Source organism: Chaetodon auriga, chromosome 24, assembly GCF_051107435.1.
Source record: "Chaetodon auriga isolate fChaAug3 chromosome 24, fChaAug3.hap1, whole genome shotgun sequence".
Lineage (NCBI taxonomy): Eukaryota > Metazoa > Chordata > Actinopteri > Chaetodontiformes > Chaetodontidae > Chaetodon > Chaetodon auriga.
Genome location: NC_135097.1, coordinates 5,354,127 through 5,379,579, shown reverse-complemented (window position 1 = coordinate 5,379,579; position 25,453 = coordinate 5,354,127). Strand labels below are relative to the sequence as shown.

The 25,453-nt window shown below is 43.9% G+C and overlaps 3 protein-coding genes across 4 annotated transcripts; all 3 read left to right on the top strand.

Moving 5' to 3' along the window:
• Positions 1-4,509: 4,509 nt before the first annotated feature.
• Positions 4,510-17,197, top strand: kcnj10a (potassium inwardly rectifying channel subfamily J member 10a). Of its 2 annotated transcripts, none has more exons than XM_076725021.1 (7): positions 4,510-4,871; positions 4,985-5,048; positions 10,395-10,787; positions 11,080-11,291; positions 11,385-11,516; positions 12,154-12,331; positions 15,010-17,197. In XM_076725021.1, the coding sequence occupies exons 3-7, from the start codon at positions 10,403-10,405 to the stop codon at positions 15,417-15,419; spliced, it is 1,317 nt and encodes a 438-aa protein (XP_076581136.1). In that variant the 5' UTR covers positions 4,510-4,871; positions 4,985-5,048; positions 10,395-10,402; the 3' UTR covers positions 15,420-17,197. The 2 variants fall into 2 exon arrangements, with proteins under 2 accessions (XP_076581136.1, XP_076581135.1); XM_076725020.1 differs by having other exon boundaries at positions 4,510-4,876.
• Positions 17,198-19,083: 1,886 nt separating this feature from the next.
• LOC143317328 (uncharacterized) lies at positions 19,084-21,812 on the top strand. Its single transcript, XM_076725427.1, has 6 exons — positions 19,084-19,243; positions 19,509-19,585; positions 19,938-20,231; positions 20,583-20,837; positions 21,032-21,177; positions 21,381-21,812. The coding sequence occupies exons 1-6, from the start codon at positions 19,194-19,196 to the stop codon at positions 21,723-21,725; spliced, it is 1,167 nt and encodes a 388-aa protein (XP_076581542.1). The 5' UTR covers positions 19,084-19,193; the 3' UTR covers positions 21,726-21,812.
• An 898-nt stretch (positions 21,813-22,710) lies between these two features.
• LOC143317362 (T-lymphocyte surface antigen Ly-9-like) lies at positions 22,711-25,101 on the top strand. The gene is made up of 5 exons (XM_076725497.1): positions 22,711-22,889; positions 23,549-23,625; positions 23,826-24,119; positions 24,376-24,630; positions 24,830-25,101. Exons 2-5 carry the CDS (start codon positions 23,589-23,591, stop codon positions 24,964-24,966), a joined length of 723 nt encoding a protein of 240 aa, XP_076581612.1. The 5' UTR covers positions 22,711-22,889; positions 23,549-23,588; the 3' UTR covers positions 24,967-25,101.
• The last annotated feature ends 352 nt before the right edge of the window (positions 25,102-25,453 follow it).

Here is a 25,453-nt window from a genome sequence, read left to right as displayed (position 1 = left end):
GTTATCCTGCATTTAGTATTCCACCTGAAAAAGGTGTCACATTAAATATCTGATGAAGGAAGCAACAAGTTCAGACAGTGTAAATCTGAGAAGGTAAAATTATTAGAAGCAAGAATTTTGTCAAAATTTTAGGTGGAATTTAGGGTTGTGACTTCACCTCATGGATCCCGAAGATTAAGACAACATCTGCAACTGTCTCACAAGATTTTCGGCTGCATGGACTTCATTTGGTAAACCAGCTAAAAAAAAAAAAAAGTCCTTGTGAATCCACGAAAATCTAATAGACACACAGAGGAACGCTGACATAATTTGCTCAGCGTGCAGCAAACGGCTCTGGATTATCTGCCGCAGGCTTCAAAACACGAACTTTGTTAACAAGCGGTTTCACAGGATTAACAGCTGGTTTGAGGCTAATGTGGCTTCCTGCCACATCAGGTCTGAGCTGCAGCAGAAACACGAATCTCTCACAGCTATGCAGCTGATCGGAAGTGAGGCAAATAATACCGAGAGCGGAGGAAGGAAAAGAAATTAGAGATCAGGGTATCAGAAATATAAGTGAGCTGACGAGGAAAGGTGAGATCAGGCTGTCATCAGTGTCATCAGAGGACTGGACTCAGTGTCGTGAAGGCACAAATCAGATGAGCTATTTGCAGACTGCCACGCTGCAGCGCATTAGATCAAATGAGCCCAGATGAGAGATCGCACGTGCGTCTTCATGTATGTGTATGTGTGTTCCCTTTAGATTGAGACTGTTTAGTGCTTTATAAGATTATGCTCCGTGAAAGAGCCGCTTTCTCTGCGGCAAAATAGTGTGAAAGATGGAGTTTGAGCATTGAGCATTGGGCATTGAGCTACAGCTAATTAAGCTACAGCTAATGCGAACTGAACACGTTCTACTGCTGCAGCTGCTGAAGCACGAGTCGATCTTATCACGAAGAAGTCACGAGAAATGAAATGAATGCAGAGCTGCAGGCTGCACACCTCCAACTTCTCCCTGAGTTAACATAGAAACAATTAAGAGGCTGTAAGGCCGTCAAACAAAGCTGAACGTGTCACAATAAATCCTCTCAATGGTCTTCAGCCACCCTGAGACATGCTGTTCAGTGAGCCCTTGTAGATTTAAGCAGACCTGTCTGCATGTCACATGAGCGGAAATTAGGTTTCCAGTCATAAGTTGGGATCATATTAATCTTTTCTTGGTCCTGGAGGTCGTTTTCTGTCTGCTGAAGAGCAGCTGTGACCTCTTCAGGCTGCGTCTGTTGATCACAGCTCACACTTCACTTCTTGTCAAAGTGTTCCCTTTAATGCTAATTAGACTAAGATAACTAAAGTGGATTCAGACGGGATTTTCTTCTTCTTCTTTAAGTTTGCCGTTCATGGAGCATCAAGCAGGAAAGTGGTTTTCGTGCGATGGCCCAATGAATCGCAGCCACCATGCATCCACAGCACAGTATTAAGCTTCTGATTTTCGTGTTTATTCCTGAATCTTATTCTCATTTTTCAATGAAACTGGTTCAATAATTATGAAACAAGTGGATGAAGAAATGTGTCAGCATGCAGAAATATTCCCCGTTGACCTTTTCCCCTTGTGTTTATCTAATACTTAATAAAAAACAACAGTCTGTATAGAATATGTATTATTTTATACACTCATACACACACTCTATTGCTCACACTGCACCTCTGATGTGTGTGTGTGTGTGCGTGTGGGTGTGTGTGGGATGTGTGTGACCACCAGATGGAGTCAGAGATTCGTGTTGAACCACGACTTTGTCAACTTGACAGCTGTTTAATTTTGGTTTTCAACTAAAAAATCTTAGGACTGTCGACATAAAAGCACAATTTATTGGATGTAGGATATTAAAAATGTGATCACTCATTTTCACCTTCTCTCTGCTCTTCGATGAGATTTCACCCTGAGGATGCTCAGAGACTCCTTCTCAGAGAGCTGCTGAGGCAGCAGGTTGTTGTTATCGACGCAAAGGGCTCAGTCAAATCTTCTTCTTCTATGGTGCTGGTGCCGGGCCAGCTCCTTCTGCAGCACCTCCCCGGATGCTCTCTGCAGGATCTGCGCACCAACGCCTGCACGTCTGTGTGTAAACGCTACATGTTTTTAATTCACAAGCTTTTAAATCAGCTTATTAAGAAGTTTTACAGAAGTTATATATTTAGTTTGTTTTAGATTTATTTCTTTATTTCCTCATTTTCCTGTATTTCTGTGTGTTTGTGTGCGCATATTTTCACACTCTTCAATCTGCAGTATGCATGAAAAGGTTTCCTTAAACAGTCACTCAGAGACCTGTGTGTGTGTGTGTGTGTGTGTGTGTGTGTGTGTGTGTGTGTGTGTGTGTGTGTGTGGAGGGAGGTTGGAGGGTGGTGACAGCGACAGAATGAAAGCAGAAACAAAGGGGGAGGGCACCTCGTGCGACATGTGATGGAAACACAAACCTCATCCTGGGCCAAGGAGACAGATCAACAAAGAGAGGGCTGGAAAAAAGGAGGACGGAGGAGAAAGACGGAGGGAGCCTTCCGACGGAGCAACATTACACCATCATGTGCTTCCTCCATCCCTCCTCTTTCATCGCCTCCACAAACTCCTCTCTCCTCCATCCTTAGCGTCTCCTGCCTCCCCTCGTCCTTCCTCTCTCACAGCGTATCTCGTGCTCTCTTCCTCCTCTCCCTCCCTCTCTCTCTTTTCTTCTTCTCCCTCCTCTCAGTGAACTGCTGACCTCCGTGACACAGTTTTCCTAAAACTCTCGCCGGTCTGAAAACAGAGAGGCGATGTCTTGGATTGGCCAAGTGAGGTCACATTCTTTCACACATACATGAAGTGGGTTAAATATGGTACAGAGGAATACTGAGCCGTTATAATGTGCAGAATTGAAGATATGCACCATAAGATGGCCTGTTTCATCTGACGTTTGGAGCTTCTTTGGAGGAAAAATATGGCTTTGTTGTCTCCCAGTCGATGATGTGGGTTCGCTGTGGTCAGATCAGGGTCATAGCTACTATTAAAGACACATGTGTCCTTTGTTTAAAGGGCTACCAAGTGCCTTACAAAGAGATGAGCGGGGAGTGAGATTGAGTTTTTCAGGTCAGTAGATGCACAATATAAGCACAGTAAATTGCTCCGCAGCGAGGTCTTCCACAGTATATCTCAGGTGAGGCACCCCACCCAGGAAGCCTGGGACCTGAAAGGAGCCAAACCCTCATGAAATCATCACCCAGAAGGTAAACACACATATATAATCTGCCCCCCTGTGGACGCAGGGCCCCCACGCTCCGGATAAGGGGAGCCCCAAACTCTGCAGGACGGGAGAGGGTGTTGAGGAGGAACAAGACCCGCTGGCAGGTTGGAGGGGCCCCGCAGATTGATGTGCGTGTGAATCCCGCCGGGCCTGATATTGAGCAGCATTGGGTTTATTGTGCGGTGCGTCGCAGCTGCAGATTCATGCGTCTGCGCCCCGCCTGGGGACTCTCATCTGAACATACGGTAAATTCAGCTCCCGTCAAAACAAAGTTAATAGGCAGGCTTTGAATGGTGGGCTGACAAGCTGCCCTTTCCACGTTCTTTGGTGTAAAAAACTCTTTTCGGTTGCTCCCATAGAACCTTAAACCGTATATTTTATTTTATCTATAATAACAACTTGTATCCCTGACACCTTAAATCCAGTGTTTAATATCAAATGCAGGACAGAATTAAGATTAAATTTCTACACTTTCCTTTAAAGAATCTCGATCTTCATGAAGTTTCTAAATAAAAATAATACTACTACTGTCTAAAAATACCCTGTTACAAGTAAAAGTGAAAGTACTCATCAGAAGCAGGAGCTTATACATACATTTCCATGATGAACTCATGTGTAAGCAGCATTTTAATGTTGCAGGTGGAGCTAATTTGAGCTACTTTAAACACTGTTGGGTATTTAAATATATAAAAATGCATTTTTTTATTTGTTGATCGAAACCAGATCAAGTTTTCCTCTGCAAAGAAACTAAAGCTGCGAATAATATTTTAAGAAAAGCACATGAATTTGCACTTCAGGTCACTCTCCACGGGCTTTTTCTTGACGTCCGAGGTGAAAGTTGCGACACGTCCCACCACAGATTTGGTGAATTAATTCATCCCGTGCTGTCCATTCACAGCAGGCCCATGTGTACTCGCCTCTACGAGTGCCCCCTCCACGCAGGCGGACGTGGCACAGCCTCACAGAGATGCACCGACATTATCCATTCACTGCACGGCGGCCAACGCAAAACTGCAAGGAGCCAAGTGCACAAGAAAAGCCCTGTTATTTTCCTTTCTGCCTTTGATTTGTAAATACCTCCACTGCATTGCAACAACTTCCAGGCTTGTATCTTATAACCATCAAACATTTACATGAGAAAGTTGACAAAGGCCGAAACAGCGGAGGAGGCCTCGCAACAAAGGGGCCCATTTACAGCGTACAGTCAGGGAGAGGGACGGAGAGGGAGGGTAGGAGGAGAAGCTGGGAGGAGAGTTGAATTAATGAATTAAAAATGTCGTGAAACAGCGGCTGCCTGAATACTTTTGGGTTTATATAGAGAGGCGTGCAGGGGGGTCCTGGAGGAGTGGACAGCCCGGGCTTCTTTAACTTCCCCCTTTGAGGGCGCACGGGGCTTCCTCTCAGCTTCGCATGCGAGAAGGAGTGCAGACTGCGCTCATCTGATTACATAATGACCCAGTAACAGTGAGCCAGAACCGGTACTGCCAGTACCAGCGTGCTGGGAGACACCGACTGACCGCCGGCTAATCCTCGGCCTCTGCTCGGATGCTTTTTTTCTTAAAGTTTTTCTCTTGTGAAATCTAAGATGACAACGACGCAGGCGGACAGCAGAAAGGAAAAGATGTGAGGTGATTTCAGACATGCTTGACCTGTCAACAAGTGTGCCTTGTTCTTTTTTTTGTCCCCCCTCATGACAGATTAACATCATCTGCCTTTTTCACATGTTTGCTGCACAGTGAAACTAATTAAATCTTCACAAGCTGTGGTCAAAGCGAACTTCTGCTACAAGTCAACAGAGAGGTAAGAGACGCATGGACATCTTCAAAACAGTCTTTTTTTTGATTAAAATATGGAAATAATGTGCTGATCTGTAAGTGTTAGTTCTGTTTATTCACTTACTTACCATGCAGTTGGGTTATGGACATCTCAATGCAATAACATTACCTGCAATATTCCTCTAAGTACTCATAATGTCTACAGCTTATTTCCTTTTCTGATATTTTCCTACAACACTGCACTGTGATGTTCCTCTAACATCCCAGGAAAAACTTATTTTTTGCTTAGATATTGCTTTTGTGTCCTTATAATGCGGAAACATGCTGCGTATCCTTGAACTGTTTGATGCTTGGCTTTGAGGTCAGCATTCAAACAGGTGCTCCGCTGCACGAGGGATATTAGCAGCGTGCGGTTCCACTCAAATCTGTATTATATTTTATATTATTAGCCAAAAACCCCATAAATCAATACAATGCTGTACTGCATGTAACAAAGTTTCATTCATAAATGAGCAGTTTAGCTAACCTGCACCCGTCCTGCGTGGACACTAACATTTGGGCTTCTGCTGCAGGTGCGCAAAAAGTGTCCGAGCAATATCCAAGCTATAGAGAGGCAGAAAATATTGGAGAGTTTGTACATAACACAGTGGAAAGAATAGGCGTGATGGTGTTTTGACACTGAGGAATCCTCATCAGCACCACAGTGGGAGTATATCCGTCAGATTTACAGCAGAGGGACAGACATTTGTTGACTGCTGACTCGGAAGAAGACGGTAAAAGTCGGTCTTTAAATTACAGCCTAGCGGCAAACAGCTGCTCTCCGTCGTTTAATTCAGTTCAACGTCGTTACTCTTCGACTAATTCTGGGCCGAGGAAGTGGAGGCGAGTTGTTTAGGGAGGTGTTAGATCGAGGCGGACGTTTGGACAGACACATTGAGACAAATGTCTGATCGCCATGGCTACTGGTCACAATTACTTCCCGTTGTTAAAATCCCCAAGAGGTACATTATGTGAATGTAGTTAAAGCTGCAGTGGCACAGAATGAAGTTTATATACTGTTACATTACACTGTGACTGTTACTGTGACTCTTACAGCGTCAGTGTGCTTCAACCCTGGTCCAACCCTTTCTGATGTTCTGATTGGGCGACTACATCCAATAAGTTTCTGTAGCTTCAAGAAATCGACAATCTGACTCTAATGCAGCCGGGAGGAGCGGCTGTCTGAAAAACGTGTGCAGTTTATCTCCATTTAATTCATTATCACCTCTGCATGGCTTTTCACACCGCCTTCGACTGTGGCTGCTTGGAAACGCTGCATTCACTTCTGCCTTCTGACGTGGTCGATGACACATCGCGCTAACAAGTTCCCTTGTGATCGTAACAGTCATTTAGTGATCTGAAACGTCTGACTGAATCATTATAGATTCAGGAAGCCTTAAGTTGTATAAGGCTTTATAAAGTGTGACTGGTGGTCGGTCAGGTTCGTTTTTTTGTGCTTAAATTCAAGGTGAAGAAGCTGAAACTAGGGTCAGTTTCTTACCTTGTGAAAAGTTGTTGCATTGGAGAGATAGTTTTCACCAACTGCACCATTTTTGGGCATAAAAATACACGTTGGTAAACCCAAAACAAGACAATTTCATCAACAAGGAAGAGCTCAGACTCTGTAATTTTGTCTAGACCAGAAGTTGGAATCTGCTGTGTTGTTTAGACAGTGGGGACCTATTTCATCGTTACACACTGACCAGATTACATGAGCGGGGGTTATTGTTGTGGAACAAACTGATTTTCCATATTTACATGATAAATGAAAATATATGTATGTATTACATAAAAGAAGCTGTGTTTGGATTCATCTTTATAACCTTGCAGACCAGCAAAGCGACTGCAAACAATGTTAATAATTTTAATAATAACCAGCATCATCGTTGATAAGTTAAACATCAGTGTTCATCGGCGGTAATTTGCACCATAGATGATCTTTTTTAATCTGACTTCTGGGGAGCTTGTGGTGGGTTCAGGTCCTCAGAAATGTCGACACATGTTCCCGACTTTTAGAAACACAGAGTGGGCTGCCTGAACCGATCAGGACCGCGACGCCTTGCTCGTATTTGTTTACTACAACCAGAAAGAGCGAGACGAGCGAAGGCACAAAACCGGAAATGGAACCAATGAGAAAGGGGCTGAAGAAGAGGCTCCCTCCTAATGACAAATCATTCACTGTATATATATATAAAAAGACACAACAGCAGCTCATTTGTATGGCAGTGTGCGCTGCTTGCTTTGGCTCCAGTAAGTTTGGGCTTTCAGCGTCTTGTGTTGGCTGAGCAGATGCCTTCTTGGCACGGCCTGTGTCCATGTTTGGACAGGCCTTTCAGTCCGGCGCTGAGGCTGCTGTGGTGTGGACAGTAGTCACAGCCATTCAGCTTGTGTTGCATTGGCTCCTTTCAGTGCACTGTTCTGGCTGCTGGGGTTTTTATGGCCGTGGACACTGGACAGGGGCACTGAGTGGAAGGGATTACTGTCTCCTCTGGAATACTAATGACCGCCTTTTGTCACCGATCTGTTTCCTCCACCTTCACTCCACGTAGCCCTTCCTTCTCTCTCCTTCACCATCCATTTCTCAACCTCTTCCTCTTTCACTCCTCCTGTCACCCGAAACCAATTATTCTCCCCCCGCCCCACCTCCCATCTCTGCCCCCTCAAAATGTCAAGCACCGCATACTCACACACACACACACACACACACACCATCAAATGCACACCACACACACACTTTGACGCTCCGTACCGCTCTCCTCTCCCCATCTAAGTTGCTCCCTCTTTCACTCACCCAGTCGTATTTTTCAATGGTGGCTTTTGTCCCTTTCATCTCCTGGAAAACAAAGGATTCTTGTGCACACGGGACAGAGGGAAGGAGAGGGACGGAGAGCCGGACAGAGAGGAAGAGATCCTAACCTTGAGTGTGGTCGTCAATTGAGTGGAAAAAGTCACTTTACCAGAGAGGGAATCCATCAGTGTAAGTGTCAGGGAGACTGATACACCTCTCAAATAGTATAATAACTTTAAAGACCAACAACGAATCGAACATTCGAACAAATATTGTCGACCCCACTGTCCTAAAAACACATAAATCAACCACAGCGTTCTGCAGGGTCACGTGTTCCTTCATTATGAGGAACCTGAGCAATGCATCAAATGACCATGCACGACGCTACACAAGCGTTTTAGCATCTTAAAACTTACTGCTTTGGTTTTACGGCGTGCAAGTTTGTTGTTCGCTTGCTTCACTCTCGCTGCTGTCATCAAACTCTTTTCCCGACTCGGCTGTTTTCTGCAGAAAAGCTCAGAAGAAACCCGCTGTGCGCTAGCGGCCCAGCACCAAACTGCTAACAGACAAAGTTAGCATCCAGCTAGCGGACACAGTCAAGCACATAGCTGCTGAAAGACACCGATTTTTCCCTTAGGGCCTGGTGGCGACTAAAACAGAGCTAAAAGCAGAATGAATAACAACTTTACATGCGATATTGCTTTCTTGCGCTGTCCCCAAGTGGCCAAAAAGATTAGCTAATACTGCTTACCAAATTTATTTATCTTCACGAGGAACAAATGAGCTGAAAATATGGACTGATGGTGATGGTGACAGATAATGGAGGGGCTGCCGCAGAATACACCAACCTCCATGTTTAAGTATGAATGAATATACATGATACGTGTTGCGTGTAAGGTTCAAACATTCCTTTGGACAATAAATTGTATTGTATCGTGGTCGAACTGTTCAAAAGGTCTATATGTCCAATGCATGAGAGTGTGTTTACTGTATGTGTAGGCAGGAGCTCCGCAGGGTTCAGAGTTCAGCTGGAGATGGACACGGCCAATCACGTGGGCCTCCTCTTGACCCCGCCTCCCTCCCTCCCTCCCTCCCTCCCCCTCCATATCTTAGTATTCAGAGCACAGACATCAACACAGATCTCTATTCATTCACTCAGTGTGAGCTCCAGCCCGGAGAGAGGAGAGAGAAGGGTCAGAAAGGACAGGAAAGGACAGAGCGTATCAGATCGCCTCGGTTCTTAGGCTTTTGTTTGTGTTGTTTTGTTTTTGGTTTTGTTATATTCACTCCGGAAAGCAGAGGCCGTTCGAGACAAAAGGGCCATTTAGCCGACAGTGAGTGAGAGTCTGCGAGAGGGGACAGAAAAAGGACGTGGAGAGAGAGAAACTGCAGCCCAGATGAGAGTGAAACTGTTAAGAGAGCACAAGGAATGACCAATACAGTGACAATAAGTGTCCATGGCACCCGGGGGGGGGGGGCTTCTCATTATGTCAATATACTGCTGACACTCTGAGAGCCACAGACACACCACCAGTCTCTGACACAGGCATTCACTTGACACGTGTTCAATCACAATGAGCACTTGAGCGTATGGGAATACAAGTACGGCATCACTCATTCAAGTCACCCAGCACACATTGATGGCCAAATACATGTGGACACCCATATTTGACTGATCTAACTCAGAGACGACGAGCATTAATTTGCTGATATGACAGCCTTTACTCTTCAAGGAAGTCTTTCTGCAAGATTTAGCAACCAACCTGCAGGGATTTGGTCCCATTCGGCCACAAGAGCATCAGTGAGGTCGGTCACTCATGCTGGGTGATGACGCCTGGCTCACCCCAAATCTATCGGATGGTGCACATATGATTGGTAGCATTGAAATTCCCCTTAACTGCAGCTAATCCCTAAACTAAAAGTCAGCGGACAGGGGTGTTCATTGACTTTTTGGACAGCTGACAACTTCTCATTCTCATCTGTATGTCGCATCTGCTGCTAATGCTGCATAATTGAGGTCTCTCTTCAAAAAAAATTTGGCCAAAAAGGGAAAGGTAGAGTATAAAAGCAGCTCTCAGCAATGGTCCAGTAGAAGACTTCTTTTTCTTAATCTTTCTCGTGTGGAATAACAGCCACCAGTGTCTCCTCATCTCGATTCAGTAGCTGTCTTGTGCGACCGACATGTGAATGAGCCTGTCCCATCCAGCTTTTAATGTGAAAGGGCAGCTGTGCCTTCAAGCTGAAAGGAGGCTTTTATTTTGACAAGGCCAGCTGCCTCCAGTGAAAGGAGAAAAGGGGCTTAAAGTGGACCACCGTGGACAGCCACAACACTGTCCACTTGAAAAATGTGCTTCTAATCCCTCTCCTCCTCCTCCTCCTCCTCTTCCTCCTCCTCTTCTTCTTCTCCTGAATGTTCCACTCTGTAATTTTTCTCATTCATGAGGTTAGAAAATGTTTTAAAGTCCGATCTGTTTTTCACACATCCTGCACCTTTTCATTTGGTCTCACCTGTTGTCTCCTCTTTCTGTCTCCAACCCCCTGCAGCGCCAGCCATGACCTCAGCCACTCCTCCCTCCTCTGAGGGCTCCTCCCCTCAGAAAGTATGCCACTCCCAGACGCAGACTGACATCACCAAGCCGCTGCTGGGCTCCGCAGGAGGGAACGGAGGTGCTGGTGCAGGTGGAGTGGCAACAGCAGCTGGAGGGCCCAATGCCCTGCGAAGGAGGCGCCGCGTGCTCTCCAAAGATGGACGAAGCAATGTACGCATCGAGCACGTGAGCGGACGAGGGGCTCTGTACCTCCGTGACCTCTGGACGACCTTTCTGGACATGCAATGGCGGTACAAGTTCTTCCTCTTCTCTGCCACCTTTGCTGGGACCTGGTTCGTGTTTGGAGTGCTTTGGTACCTGGTGGCAATGGTGCATGGAGACCTGCTGGGTAAGACGGAGGAGGAGTGGACGATGGAGGTTTGAGAGTCAGAGGAGAGAAAATTAAAGCAGGAAAGGCCTTTTGTTCCTTTGTAATGATGATGTAATGGCTTTCTGTAAAAAAACAGGATCCGCCAAGTACAAGTGCTTTTTTGTGAATGAGCAAACCAAGAAGAAAGACACACAAAGAAAGAGCATGAGAAAGACCTGAAAGAGCACTGAGCGAGGAAACAAAATGTTCCTTGATAATTTGTTTACACCCGTAAAACCCAAGCTCCTCTGTTCTTCCTCCCGTCCTCCAGAGTTTGACCCCCCCTCCAACCATACCCCATGTGTAATGGAGGTGAAGACCCTGACAGGAGCCTTCCTCTTCTCTCTGGAGTCTCAGACCACAATAGGCTACGGTTTCCGGTGCATCACCGAGGAGTGTCCCGTCGCCATCGTCCTGCTCATCTTTCAGCTGGTCATCACGATGGTGATGGAGATCTTCATCACTGGCACCTTCCTCGCCAAGGTACCACTGGCGTGCAGATGACTGCTGAAGTTAATGTTGAGTGTTTACAGCGTGTGGTTTGGAAGACTTTGACGTGTTTTGCTCCTCCTGCAGGTCGCCCGTCCCAAGAAGAGAGGAGAGACGGTGAAGTTTAGTCAACACGCTGTTGTGTCAAATCACGAGGGACGTCCCTGCCTCATGATCCGAGTGGCCAACATGCGCAAAAGCCTGCTGTTAGGATGCCAGGTATGCACGTCGCTTTTAGGGACATTTTTCTTTTCTATCAGGTTGGTTGAGAAATACCTTCTGTGTTTGATGCACCTGATGCCCTGTCTGTCTGTCTGTCTGTCTGTCTGTCTGTCTGTCTGTCTGCCTGTCTGTCTGTCTGTCTGCCTGTCTTGTATCTCAGTGTATGCTTTAGAAGAGCTTTTTTTACTCATTTCACCTGATGCCGAATGGACTTGAACCCACTGACACTGACACGCAGCCTTTCCTGGAAGCCCGTGCAGGGGAGAAAAAGAACAGCAAAGCTTTGATGAGAACCATAAGCTGCTGTAATGTCGAGTATAGGCACACATTCAATCTAGACTGCAGTGGATGCAGTAACTCCGACTGAACTCTGATTACAATATGTGCGCAGTGGGCTAGAACATGTGTGTTATGAGTCACATCCTGTCAATAAATGTGTTTGTAGTCCTTGCGGTGATTGTTTAGCTGGTAGGAAATGTGGTTAACTACAGTCTGTGGCTGAGCATGTCACTCAAGAGCGCAGCACCTTTGATGAAGGACTGGCCATTGCAGGTATTAAACCTGGGGCCTTCTGGTTACAGGATGCCTTCTGCAACCTCTTGGCTTCATTTACTGACTCCATCTTGGCTCCCAGGTGACGGGGAAGTTGCTCCAGACGTCCCTGACAAAGGAGGGCGAGACGGTGCGGCTGGACCAGCGCAACGTGCCATTCCAGGTGGACACGTCCAGCGACAGCCCCTTCCTCATCATCCCCCTGACTTTCTACCACATCATTGACGACAACAGCCCCCTCAGGGCCTGGGCAGCGAAAGGTAGATCATGGCTCTCATGTCAAATTGTGCGGCAGGTCTGACAAACTGCTCTTTTACACTACTTTTAAAGACAGTACAGCATAACCGTAGCTTGTAGTTCCTGGGCAGGTTGTGTGATGAATGCCTGGTGCTACATCATAAACAGAGAAACAAATGCAATGAAGATATGCAGCAAAGACAAGCTTTGTGATGTCGTGCTGACATTTATTTTATTTATTTCAACTCATTAATTTCAAATAATGACACTTTTTTTGGAGGGTTTTGCGTTAATATTGGTACACAGCATTCACAAGAAATTACATCAAGCAATTTCCTCGTTACACTTTTAAACTGAAACGTAAGTATATTTTCTGACCAGCGATCATTTAATGGTGTAACATGCTTTAGAAAAACAGTCCATGTCCTTATTTGAAACCTCATATGTCTCCTGAGAATGACTGTACTCTCGGTATGTTTGTACATGTAGGTGTATTGGTATTTACGGTCATGTGCTGCATGCTTGGCTGCCTCTAACTGCCCGGAGTTGGGCTGGTTTGGCACTGGAGGAGAGGGTTTCGCTGGCTGGAATGTGTGTGAGAGAGATGGCCAGAGACACCCCTCATTAGAGCACAATGCCGCACAGTCCGGGGTGCTGACAAGAAGCCTGCGCAGATCCACTTACAGCAGCACAGACCTCTCGGCACTGACGGCCTCTGATCGCAGCGTTGCTCACACTCACGCTGCTCATTTACTGTCAACAGCTTCCGTCACTGCTCTCCTTCCTATTCTGACGTGTTATAATCGGCTCTCATTTCCACTTTTTATGTCATTGCTGCACCTTTATGCTCTGCCCTTAAACTTTGATCTGCCTTTTTTTTTTTTGTTAGTTATTATACCTCCCTTTCTTATTCGTGTCATCATGATTAAAATTCCTGTTAATTTAAATGTTAAAATATTTAACGGATTGCATCACAGCTCACATAACGCAGTCCATAGTACTACAGTAAACTGTGCTCTAACTGCCAACTGTAACAGTAAACAGTTTTTGTTGCCAGTGTTGTTCATGTGGGTTATTTCCTGTCATGCGTCCAGGAAACGATGCCTTAAAAGCACTCATGCAAAGCACTGAAAATGTCACAAAGAGTCTGAGAATCTGTGTCAGCGTGTGAGCGAGTCTGCAGTTCATAAAGACAAAGACATCATTCACGTCACCTAAAAACTGCAAATACATAACTGGTTTAGTGTCCTCTGCCTCTGGCCTAGAGCCACCTGGGACGGCTCGCAGCTCGGTGTGATTCTGCACAGCATAATTACATATGGATGGATGGTTGAATGGATGTACAGAATGGATGTTTTTAAAAGTCTGCAGTTCTTTGAGCACAGCTTTCGAGCTCCCTGCAAAGCTGGTTTTATGCTCTCAACAATGCACTAAATTTAAGGAACTATCAGCAGGGAATTGCACTTCATAGAAAGACTGACCAGTGCAACAGTGTGTGAACCTTGTTGGCATTATGTGACTGTGAGTCAGGACACGGCAGGGCGGCCTGTAGGAGCGCGGTCATGGCTGTCCAAACCACTGAGCTACAGTGTGGTTGTATATGCACTGCACCACGCGAGGCTACTGCAATCCCTGCAGTAGCTGTACAGATATTTCAGAGCAAACTGGGGGAACCAACCGACCAACAGATGGACGTCCGTGTAGCCGTGCTTTGTCAGACCACTGCATAAATGCAGATGAAGCCGTTGCACCGCCCATAATAGACCAATATAGAGAATCCCTCAGCCCAGTTTGCGGCAGTGTGGACAAGCGGTTGCGAAATCCGGTGTTTTGTCCCCGGTGGGAGCGGTCCTGGGTCTGGGTTAGGGTAAGGACTGTTTAGACAGATGACAGAGTCTGCATTCTGAGTGAGGCCTGTTGATGCAGGTGTGTGCTTGTTTGAGTGCATATGTCTTCTGTTGTAGTGTTTCCTTTGTGTTACTGGGCTGGTGTGTTGAAGTATATCCTGTGTGTGTGTGTGTGTGTGTGTGTGTGTGTGTGTTTTTTAATATATTGAACATTTATGGTTGGAGCGTTTCCAGCATATGACAGCTTTTACTTTGTGTGTGTGTGTGTGTGTGTTCAAATTTCAGAGATGAGCTCTGTAAGTGTGTGTGTGTGTCTGTGTGAGTGAGAGAGAGAGAGAGAGAGAGAGAGAGAGAGAGAGAGAGAGAGAGAGAGAGAGAGAGAGAGAGCCGGTCAAGTGTTTTGGGAATCAGCATGTAAGTGACAGTTCTGATGTTTTGGAAATTTCGTGTGTTTGTGTGTGTGTGTGTGTGTGTGTGTGTGTGTGTGCGCATGCATTACTGACATTATAGAGACTTGCCTTCCTTATAGGGACATAATCATTGAATTTTTAGGTGAAGGCTTGGGTTAAAGTTAGGTTTAGGTTTAGGTTTAGGTTAGGGTTAAGGTTAGGGTCAGTAGTGTTTAGGGTGGTTTAGGAAATGAGTGTGTGTGCATGTGTGTCTTTCCCTACCCACATTATTTGACTGTCTTTTGCTGAATAAATCCATCATGATTTAGCCTTACATTCTTTAAAATCAGCTGGATTTGACCTCTGAAATACAGCGCAGTCAGTGCAATAATTCAACCACCTCATGGACGATGACAACAAACAGCACACTGAGGCAATGGTACTGTGTGGTCCTCTTATCTCCAGGTGGCGGCTGGACAGACCCGGAGCTGGCTGACTTTGAGCTGCTGGTGATCATGAGCGCCACGGTTGAGCCCACGTCCGCCACCTGCCAGGTTCGAACGTCCTACCTTCCAGATGAGATCCTCTGGGGTTACGAGTTTCCGCCCGTCGTCTCCCTGTCTCCCTCAGGAAAATATGTAGCCGATTTCGCCTTCTTCGACAAAGTGGCCAAAACCAAAACCCCACCTCTCTTCAAGCAGTCCCTGCCCCCGAGCCCGCCATCACAGGCATCCCATTACCACGGCGGGAAGGAGGACGGGAGGGATCCAGAGAAGGTGCGGCTGGAGGAGACCTACAGGGGGGAAGAGAGGGGGCGAGAAAGGGGACGCATCAGAGATAGCAGCCCGCTGAGTGTGCGAATAAGCAATGTGTGAGGGAGGAGCGAGGCAGGAAGAGGTGGTGGAAAATTGATATGAAACTGAAGATAAAGACAGGAAGAGAAGACGACGAGCTTTCTCGTGAAACCATCTCCCTCACTGGTATATGCGAAACTCTGCCCACGCATACCTGAGATGTGAAAGTCAACACCTTGGTGACACGGTGGCCCCAAAACCACACACAAGCACACTGCTAATGTGTCAAACACAGATCACTGAAGATGTCAGTGCCTGCAGCCAACTTCAAAGTTACAAACCCAACACGTATAAATGTACAGCACAACATCAAGTCATCCATTTTCTATGCTACTTTTTGGAAGGGACTTGATTTACTTTAACTGGAGAATTGTCAAACGCTGCAAAAATCCTCATCTTATCAGGTCATTTCTGCTCCAGTTTAGCCCGACAGGGTGCAGGAAGAGCTCAATAAGTGAATTCTGAAATGGGTGTCTCGTCCTTGAGCCGAGAAGCAATGAGAAAAATGAGCTCGAAAACGTTTAGTCTCACCACACGTGCAGATTTTTCTCCCAGTTAGAAGCGAATTGACCCGACGAGACAGTTTTGGGCGGTGTACGTCTGCTATGGATGTTAATCACTGAATCACGGTACTGTTGTTTTCCTTTTTTAATTAATAAAATACCTGCAACAGGTGGCGAAAATACTGGAACCATATTATTTTTTTAACAAAGGATTTTAAAGGAATGTATCATATTTTCTGAACCCAGTAGTTTCTAACCACACTGATACTTGTTGCACTGGGAAATATTGAGCTCTTTGATATGAATGTTTTTATTGGGGTAAATATATTTAGTAATATTACTAAAAAGCACTTTAACTTGACAGAAAAGTGGCATTTCACGCAAGGCGGATAACTGAACTAACTGGTACTTAATGCACTGTAATAACTGATTAAATCTTGCTGTGAGTGTGTTTTCATGGTTGAAACTGGGTAATTTTTTGAGTGTGAAAATATTGTTTGTATGAACCTTTTGTTGGACTGCCTTAAATTCTGTGTACAGTACGTGTTCATGTCCCTCTGTACAGTGTATAAAAATACTTTTTCCTACATTCTTCATCTCTTTCTGTCCTGACATTTTCAGTATACTATATTAACTGTTGTCAATGCATAATGTTATTTTTGTAAAGTACATTACGCCCATCTCTCCACTGCTGTGACTTTAATTTGTGGTTATGAAGGTGTCTGTGGATTCTGCCACTGTGTGTCTAATCAGTTGCCTTTTTGTATTAGATTAGTACATATATTTGGGTAAAAATTACATTTTCTCCCTTCAGTCTACATTAATACATCAGTTATGGTACCTGTTCAAGGGGACAAGCGAAAATTTGGTTTATGGTAACAAAAAATGAGACATCTGAATTTTTAAGCAAAGGACAAAAATGACAAAGATGCAGACTGCTTGGATTTTTTTTCTATACCTCAAAGTGTTTTTGTTTGATTGGCAGACAAAGCATGCTATTAAAAACCAGTAATATAAGACATATCTGATGACCTGTCGTGAGTTCGCGCTCTTGATAATCGGATATGAGATTAAATACCACTGTTCACATGAAACCCTCTGCTGCTGCAGACAAGTCGATGAAAAATACTCAAAAACAACTGAAAACATTCCTGTATCAGTGTCAGGTGAGAGGATTTACTTGTTTATACTGTAAAGTCTCCTGTATATGGATCACTCATAATACTGGAAGCTCATTGGTTTAACTTTTTAAGAACGCACCTCTTAAGACTCTTAATAAATGTACTATTTGCAACACGTCTACGTGTGTGTGCCTCCGCAGGTGAATAAACATTATGACAGCTGCCTCTCTTCACATGTAGATGGTGACTTACTAATTATGGAGTATTTTATTTTATGAACACTTTATTTACATCAATTTCAGGATAGTGGTATGAAAATTGTTTTATAACTTCATGTCAGTGAATATCGATATAAGATTAATGTATGTAGCTCAAAAACATATTAGCTTACAAGACATTTTATTTCCAAATAAATCAAATAAATCAAGCCTATGAAGAACAGCTAAGAGATGCATCATAGCTGAAACTCATACATCACACTAACCTCAGCAGTGGTTGGAGCTGCTTCTTTTAGGTGGAGGCCAGACGTTCCCCACCCCTGGTTTAGACTGAATAATTAAAAATAATAAATAATGTGGTCCTTAGTCACAATAACAGCTTTGTTCACATAGTAAATAAGCCTGGTGGAGAAAATATTGTAGTGACATTTAGCCCACTCACTTGTCGTGTATCGCACCTCACAACAACTGAAAATACACTTTGTGTGGGAGGTGAATCGGTGAGGAGTTTACTATAACTTCACCCTGGAAGGTGTCTGTCATTATAACAAATGGAGCACATTCGCCTGGAAAGGCTGCACAGAGGCTGTACTGCATTAGCTTAGCAGCAACTATTACCCATTAATTAGTATAAATATCACAATATGATCGACAGGAGGAAAGGCCAGACGACAAGATGTGAATGTATTTAGAAACATTTATTACAAAACCGGTTCTTCACCTTTAAATTCCCCTCGTGATTACAACTGAAAACAAAAATAACACTTAGGAAAGTTTTGAATTTTTTTGTAACTCAGTCTGGTATGTTGTCGGTGCACATGTTGGAGATCATGTGAATCAACATGAGCGTAACGGGGGGATGGGGGGGGGGGGGGGGGGGGGCTTCACCCAAGCGCAGAACCACCACACCGTGGACATAGATGAGATCGACTTCAATCTCAGCGCTCAGTGAATCAAACACCAAGCAGCCGCCGGCAGGCAAAGATCCAAGAAGTGTTCAATGTCAAGTCTCGTGGTTCTCTTTGTGATTTGTGCTGCAAACACCAAACAGTCTCAGGCAAACCAAAGACCCGTGGGCAGGGACAAGAGGCCAGGATATTTACCTGGGAACAGGAGAACAGGTGTAGCCAGAAACAGGCAGGTTCAGCAACCAGAGAGCAGTTCATGAGAAACATGGGAACAATGACAGTCTGGCCAAGAGCTGTGCGGCAGAGCAGCTTAAATACTGCACTGATTGCTATGAGCCTCAGGTGTGTGACCAGGTGAGCGGCCAGGTAGGCGTGGCTCAGTGCTCGCGGATCCTTGGAGACTCAGACAGTTATCAGCAAAACACACAACCAGAAACCATAAACTCGAATAAATTTCTCCTACAAAGGTCAATAAATTCAGGTGACGGAAATTTTCTGTGTTGCCTCACACTGTTAATGGAGTTACCGGAGGTAGAGTCATGTTTCGAGTGGAGTATCGCTTTAAAACAAACAAAAAAATCCCCCATTACCTGTTTTCTATGACACATTACTGAGCCAGTCACTGGCAGTCACCGAATGAGTGTCCCCCATTCATCTCTGTGATGTTTTTCAACCAGGTAGAAAGTTGTACTCTTCCATTGACTCTTTTTCTTTTCCATGAGTTAAAACCCCCACTGATGTCATCTTTTGACAGGACTTTTCTTGTTTTTTTACACATGCAAAGCATTACTCTTTGGAAGGAACTGTTCCAGGCTGGTAGGTAGGCTGACTTATTTAGATCGAAAGCATGCTGCAGCTTCTGCTCAAACCACCAGGAAATCCCGGTCGCGTTGTTTATTTGCTGATCATAACCGCATTCGCACAGGAAGAGAGAAAAGAGCCGAGAGATCTGGCAAAACATCGTCTATCAAGAAGAGGATGAAGTCTTGGATCTTTCCAAATCCAGCCGACGTAACAGTGACACCGAACATGTGAGAAGTGATGTATGGGAGCGCTTTGGCCTCGACGTCACAGGCAGAATAACTGTGGGCAAAGGTAAGGCTGGTACCTGAAGGTGGCATCAGACAATCTGGTTCACCTGAAATCTGGTCTCTCAATTGAGGCGAATGAGCAACTGTGTTTGGGTGTATGTGGGTTGTATTTAAATGAATTTAAACAAATTATGTGTTTTAGTTCTCTTTTATTGGAACTTTTTTCTGTCACAGCTGCAGCAGGCGTGTGGTTTCCTGGCCTCTCATTTGCCTTTCATTGGTACGTTAATGTGCTTCTACACTCATTGTTTCCTGTTAAACGGTTTCAGACTCGTCGACATTGTGTGCAAAGATTCGAGTGGATCCAAAATGCTTCTTTGTCTTCTGAGCTGTTGGATCATTGCAGGTAAGATGAAAAAAAATTGTGTTGCCATGTTACCATCCAGGGGAGGAAACAGGGGAGGTTAAAGTAGCTGAACAAGAGGTCTGAGGTGTCTTCACTTGAAGAAGTTGGAAAAATTGATGGTTATTCTATTTGATGGTTATCATTTCTTCTATTGAATTAGGCCTCTTTCATTTAGTTTGAAGAAGGCAAAGGCGGCGTAACATCAGCGTCTGTCCTGCAAAAAATTAGAAAAGATAGCGAAGGGAAGTTATTTAACGTCCATCAAAGGACATTATTGCTGCATGTACATTATTTAAGGCAATGTGCTGTAATGTATTTTAATGCATTTTCTTCATGCCATTTGTCCTGTCAGGGATCGCAGCAGAGGATCCACCAACGAAGCACTACCGGGTGAAAGGCAGCTCGTTATGTCTACAAGTTGTGAAGTCACCACCACATCAACATGTTCAGTGGAATTTTAATAACAAAGTTATTGTTTTTGATAAAAGCATCAATCCTTTGTTCAAAGACAAAGTGGATTATAGTCCAGGAAACCACTCCTTGTGTATCAGGAACCTGACTGAGACAGACGTTGGCATCTATAAGGCTTTCGTCACTGATCCTGAGTTTGTATCATCACAGGAGAGCCACAGCCTGATCATTCAAGGTAAGTTCTTAATCGCTCTTTGCCTTTAGTGTCATTAACGATTACTACAGGAGTCCTAACAATAAGAATTATCTTGCAGTATTTATGCTTCATTTTCTTATTTCATACAACACATGAAAAGTTTGATTTTTTATGTCTTAATGTCTGAACCTTCATGCAAATTTAGTGACATCAGAGCATTTCTACGTAAACTCTGGGGATGCTGGGGGCGCTTATGAAACAAGAAATAAGCAAATGAGCTACACATGCATAGAGCAGACATAATGATTTTGTAATTCCCACAAATTGCCACCAGAGGGTGCCAAAAATCATCCAAGACCATTAATCTATCTGCTCTGGTGGTTGCTGCAGAGCCCCTTCCCACACCTCGCATCTGGACGTCAGAAAGGTACTCCAACCGATCTGCTGGAATCTGCAACATCACAGTGAACTGCTCCATCCAGGGTTGGTTGCTGTGGTCCGTCTGTGACGAAGACAGCTGCACACCATCTCAGAGGTCCTTCAGTGAGGTCAACATCACCATCTCTGCTGTCAACGCGTCTATTGTCTGCAGTGCCAACAACCATGTCAGCAGTAGCAATGCTTCTGAAAGCTTAGAGGCAATCTGTAAGTGTACTGTGATGCTTTTAAGTAGTGTGTGTTGGTAGATTTAACGACCAATGGGAGCCGAGTTTCACCAAACTTTAAATCCACAAAATCCATGTTCAGTTCTTTCTTTCTTTGTCACTTTTGGGTCAACACATAATCACTTTAATGATTCGCTTGCTGTGTTTTTTATCTGTTTTTCTGTGTCTTCACAGGTTTCAATAAATCTAATTCTGAACAAGAACTGCCATTAAAAGGACCCATTGTAGCAGCAATAATAGTAACAGTATGTGTATTCGTCTGTGCATTTATCGGCTGCGTTGCTTGGCGGCAGTTTGGAGTAGAAAATAATCACCATCAGGTAAGATGAATTTGCTAAGCAACACTTTAATTGATCTTTGTGACATGACTGACGATGTAAACTTGTGCACCTCCATCTTGGGTCAGATGTTTCCAAATGATTGTAACTGAAACAATTCTTCAAGATTTGAAATTGAGTTTCCCATCACTGCTGGAGGTCTTTGTTTAAAAGACTGAAAACATGTTTTACTGCATTGTTTCTAGGTGCGGACATCACCGGATCAGCTGATAGAAAATCAACCACATCCTGTGCCGAGAGTCTCTGTATCTTCTTCCAGTGAAGCTGAGGCCTCTTATGAAAATGTGGATGCCACACAGCCGCCCTTGCAAAGTCCGAACGCAGATACTGTCTACAGCTTGTTGCAGGCAACAAATGCATCTGCTGGCAAGAGTGACGGCAGTGCACACACAAGAGGACACCTGAAGGAACGAGAGGCAGTGACTTCACACGCTGTCGTCCTGGATGAGGCAGTGCAGCCTCAGCCAATTGACACGCTGTACTGTGCACTGCAAAAGCCGCAAAATATGAAGTCACAGCGCCACCTGTAGGTGAAACAGGATTTTCAAAAGCCAAAGAGGTGAACGTGAAAAGTGAGAACATACTGTGACAGCTGGAATGATGACATGGACGTTCATGCAATGTTTACACATATTTATGCATTTCTTTTTTTTTTTTTTACAGTGTTTTGGTACTGTGGTATTTGTTGCTTTTCAGAAGATGTACTGTAACTTGCATATATTTTATTTTTAAAATTAAAATTATTTTTTTTAAAAAACTAATTTATTTATTTATTTATTTATTTATTTTTTACTCTATTTTCTGCGAGTTAAAATCCCCACTGATGTCATCTTTTGAGTGGACTTTTCTTGTTTTTTACTGATATTGCAAAGCAAAGCATTACTCTTTGGAAGAAACTGTTCCAGGCTGGTAGGTAGGCTGACTTATTTAGATCGAAAGCATGCTGCAGCTTCTGCTCAAACCGCCAGGAAATCCTGGTCTCGTTGTTTATTTGCTGATCATAACCGCATTCGCACAGGAAGAGAGAAAAGAGCCGAGAGATCTGGCAAAACATCGTCTATCAAGAAGAGGATGAAGTCTTGGATCTTTCCAAATCCAGCCGACGTAACAGTGACACCGAACACGTGAGAAGTGATGTATGGGAGCGCTTTGGCTTCGACGTCACAGGCGGAATAACTGTGGGCAAAGGTAAGGCTGGTACCTCAAGGTGGCATCAGACAATCTGGTTCGCCTGAAATCTGGTCTCTCAATTGAGGCGAATTAGCAACCGTGTTTGGGTGTGTGTGGGTTGTATTTAAATGAATTTAAACAAATTATGTGTTTTAGTTCTCTTTTATTGGAACTTTTTTCTAAGTCACAGCAGCACCCGCCGTGTGCTTTCCTGGCCTTTGAAACACATTTGACCATTATGTCAAACTCAAGGCCCGCAGTAGAATTATCTTTGGCCTCGTATGATAATATCTAATTATTATTAGAGCTGGCCGGTATATTGCGCGCACCAATAGTACTACAAGTCCCACAGTGCACTGCCAGTGCGTTGGCACGTCAATCAAAGGCTCACGAGCGCGAGTCCGTGCCCCACTCGTTCATCAGCAGACTGATGGAGCTGGTTACCTGTGGTCAACTTTCAGCTGTCCTCTCCCCGAAAAACGGCTAAACGGAAGGTGGACTTTGAAAACGGGTTTTCAAGGCAGGTGAGAGGCAGAGTGTGTGTTCACGGATATGAAGGACAAAGCTGTTTGTCTTCTGTGCGGAGACAGTGTGGCTGTCATGAAAGAATATAATGGAAGAAACGAAACAGCGTGACAGGTAAACTAGTCCGGAAAAGCTGCATAAAGAGCCAGAAGAAATGAATACATCTGAATTTTCTTGTATTTAATGTTTAAAGTTGTTGTTTATAGATAAAAACGGTCTTATAAGCTGTGTTAGTTCGAGGTTCAAGTATCTGTCTTCGATTAGTGCGCATCAGAGAGCAGCACACTCGGGTTGAATATATGTTGACTTTTTGCACTCTTTGTTTGTTTTTTGTTTCAAGGAAATGATTTTTGGCTGTTGTTGGCCTGTGGGGAAATGTCTTCATTTGAAATTATTATGGAAAGCTGCAGATAAAGCCATAAGAAATGAATGCAAGTGATTTTTCATTTATTTAATGATTAATGTTGTTTTATAGGCAGTAACTTATAGGCTGTGGTAGTTCCAGGTTCAATGTGTGAAATGTGAACAGTTTTTTTTTTTTTTTTTTTTTTTTTAAATTTTGGCCCTCTGTGTATTTGAGTTTGACCCCCCTGCATTTGCCTTTCATTGGTACGTTAATGTGCTTCTACACTCATTGTTTCCTGTCAAACGGTTTCAGACTCGTCGACATTGTGTGCAAAGATTCGAGTGGATTCAAAATGCTTCTCCATATCCTGAGTTGTTGGATTATTGCAGGTAAGATGAATAAAAATTGTGTTGCAATGTTAAATGTCAGAACCATCCAGGGGAGGAAACAGGTGAAAAAAAAATAGAAAAGATGCGAAGGGAAATTATTTAACGTCCATCAAAGGACATTATTGCTGCATGTACATTATTTAAGGCAATGTGCTGTAATGTTATTTAATGCATTTTCTTCATGCCATTTTTCCTGTCAGGGATCACAGCAGAGGATCCGCCAACGAAGCACTACCGGGTGAAAGGCAGCTCGTTATGTCTACAAGTTGTGAAGTCACCACCACATCAAGATGTTCAGTGGAGTTTTAATAACAAAGTTATTGTTTTTGATAAAAGCATCAATCCTTTGTTCAAAGACAAAGTGGATTATAGTCCAGGAAACCACTCCTTGTGTATCAGGAACCTGACTGAGACAGACGTTGGCATCTATAAGGCTTTCGTCACTGATCCTGAGTTTGTATTATCACGGGAGACCCACAGCCTGATCATTCAAGGTAAGTTCTTAATCACTCTTTGCCTTTAGTGTCATTAGTGATTACTACGGGAGTCCTAACAATAAAAATTACCTTGCAGTATTTATGCTTTATTTTCTTATTTTCTTATTGTTTATTATTAAACAACAAATAAGCAAATGAGCTATACATGCATATAGCGGAGACATAATGATTTTGTAGTTCCCACAAATTGCCACCAGAGGGTGCCAAAAATCATCCAAGTCCATTAATCTATCTGCTTTGGTGGTTGCTGCAGAGCCCCTTCCCACACCTCTCATCTGGACGTCAGAAAGGTACTCCAACCGATCTGCTGGAATCTGCAACATCACAGTGAACTGCTCCATCCAGGGTTGGTTGCTGAGGTCCGTCTGTGATGAAGACAGCTGCACACCATCTCAGAGGTCCTTCAGTGAGGTCAACATCACCATCTCTGCTGTCAGCGCGTCTATTGTCTGCAGTGCCAACAACCATGTCAGCAGTAGCAATGCTTCTGAAAGCTTAGAGGCAATCTGTAAGTGTACTGTGATGCTTTTAAGTAGTGTGTGTTGGTAGATTTAACGATCAATGGGAGCCGAGTTTCACCAAACTTTAAATCCACAAAATCCATGTTCAGTTCTTTCTTTCTTTGTCACTTTTGGGTCAACACATAATCACTTTAATGATTCGCTTGCTGTGTTTTTTTTTTAATCTGTTTTTCTGTGTCTTCACAGGTTTCAATAAATCTAATTCTGAAGAAGAACTGCCATTAAAAGGACCCATTGTAGTAGTATTAAGAGTAATCGTATGTGTATTCGTCTGTGCATGTATTGCCTGTGTTACTTGGAGGCACTTTTGCAGTAGAAAATAATCACCATCAGGTAAGATGAATTTGCTAAGTGATCTTTGTGACATGACTGACGATGTAAACTTGTGCACCTCCATCTTGGGTCAGATGTTTCCAGATGATTGTAACTGAAACAATTCTTCAAGATTTAAAATTTAGACTGTGACTTGCGCATATATATATATATATATATATATATATATATATATATATATATATATATATATTTTTAAAAAGCCAATTTGCCAGAAATGAAGAAATGAAATGTTTTGAGCCACTACTGTAAAATCATGCACTGTAATGTCCGGTTTTGTCAGTGGCAGCTACAGTAATAGACTACCCAGTAAACAAGGAGAGGTTCTGCTTTTTCACAGTGTTTCAGACATGCATAACTTAACCACGCCTTCATGAAATATTACACATCAGGCAGTATTGTTACCAGCTGTCTGCATCGCAAACCAAGCATTAAAGAAACTGTGTGTTGGATTTAGTGGCATCAATGGGACAAGAA

Bases quoted from the DNA above. Each gene is read 5' to 3' on its own strand.
- LOC143317328 (XM_076725427.1), top strand. From the start codon at position 19,194: ATGGGAGCGCTTTGGCCTCGACGTCACAGGCAGAATAACTGTGGGCAA. The intron at 19,244-19,508 runs GTAAGGCTGGTA...AAACGGTTTCAG, and splicing joins CAGAATAACTGTGGGCAAAG to ACTCGTCGACATTGTGTGCA. The intron at 19,586-19,937 runs GTAAGATGAAAA...TTGTCCTGTCAG, and splicing joins GAGCTGTTGGATCATTGCAG to GGATCGCAGCAGAGGATCCA.
- LOC143317362 (XM_076725497.1), top strand. From the start codon at position 23,589: ATGCTTCTCCATATCCTGAGTTGTTGGATTATTGCAG. The intron at 23,626-23,825 runs GTAAGATGAATA...TTTTCCTGTCAG, and splicing joins GAGTTGTTGGATTATTGCAG to GGATCACAGCAGAGGATCCG. The intron at 24,120-24,375 runs GTAAGTTCTTAA...TGGTTGCTGCAG, and splicing joins CCACAGCCTGATCATTCAAG to AGCCCCTTCCCACACCTCTC.
- kcnj10a (XM_076725021.1), top strand. From the start codon at position 10,403: ATGACCTCAGCCACTCCTCCCTCCTCTGAGGGCTCCTCCCCTCAGAAA. The intron at 11,292-11,384 runs GTACCACTGGCG...CTCCTCCTGCAG, and splicing joins CTGGCACCTTCCTCGCCAAG to GTCGCCCGTCCCAAGAAGAG. The intron at 12,332-15,009 runs GTAGATCATGGC...TCTTATCTCCAG, and splicing joins CAGGGCCTGGGCAGCGAAAG to GTGGCGGCTGGACAGACCCG.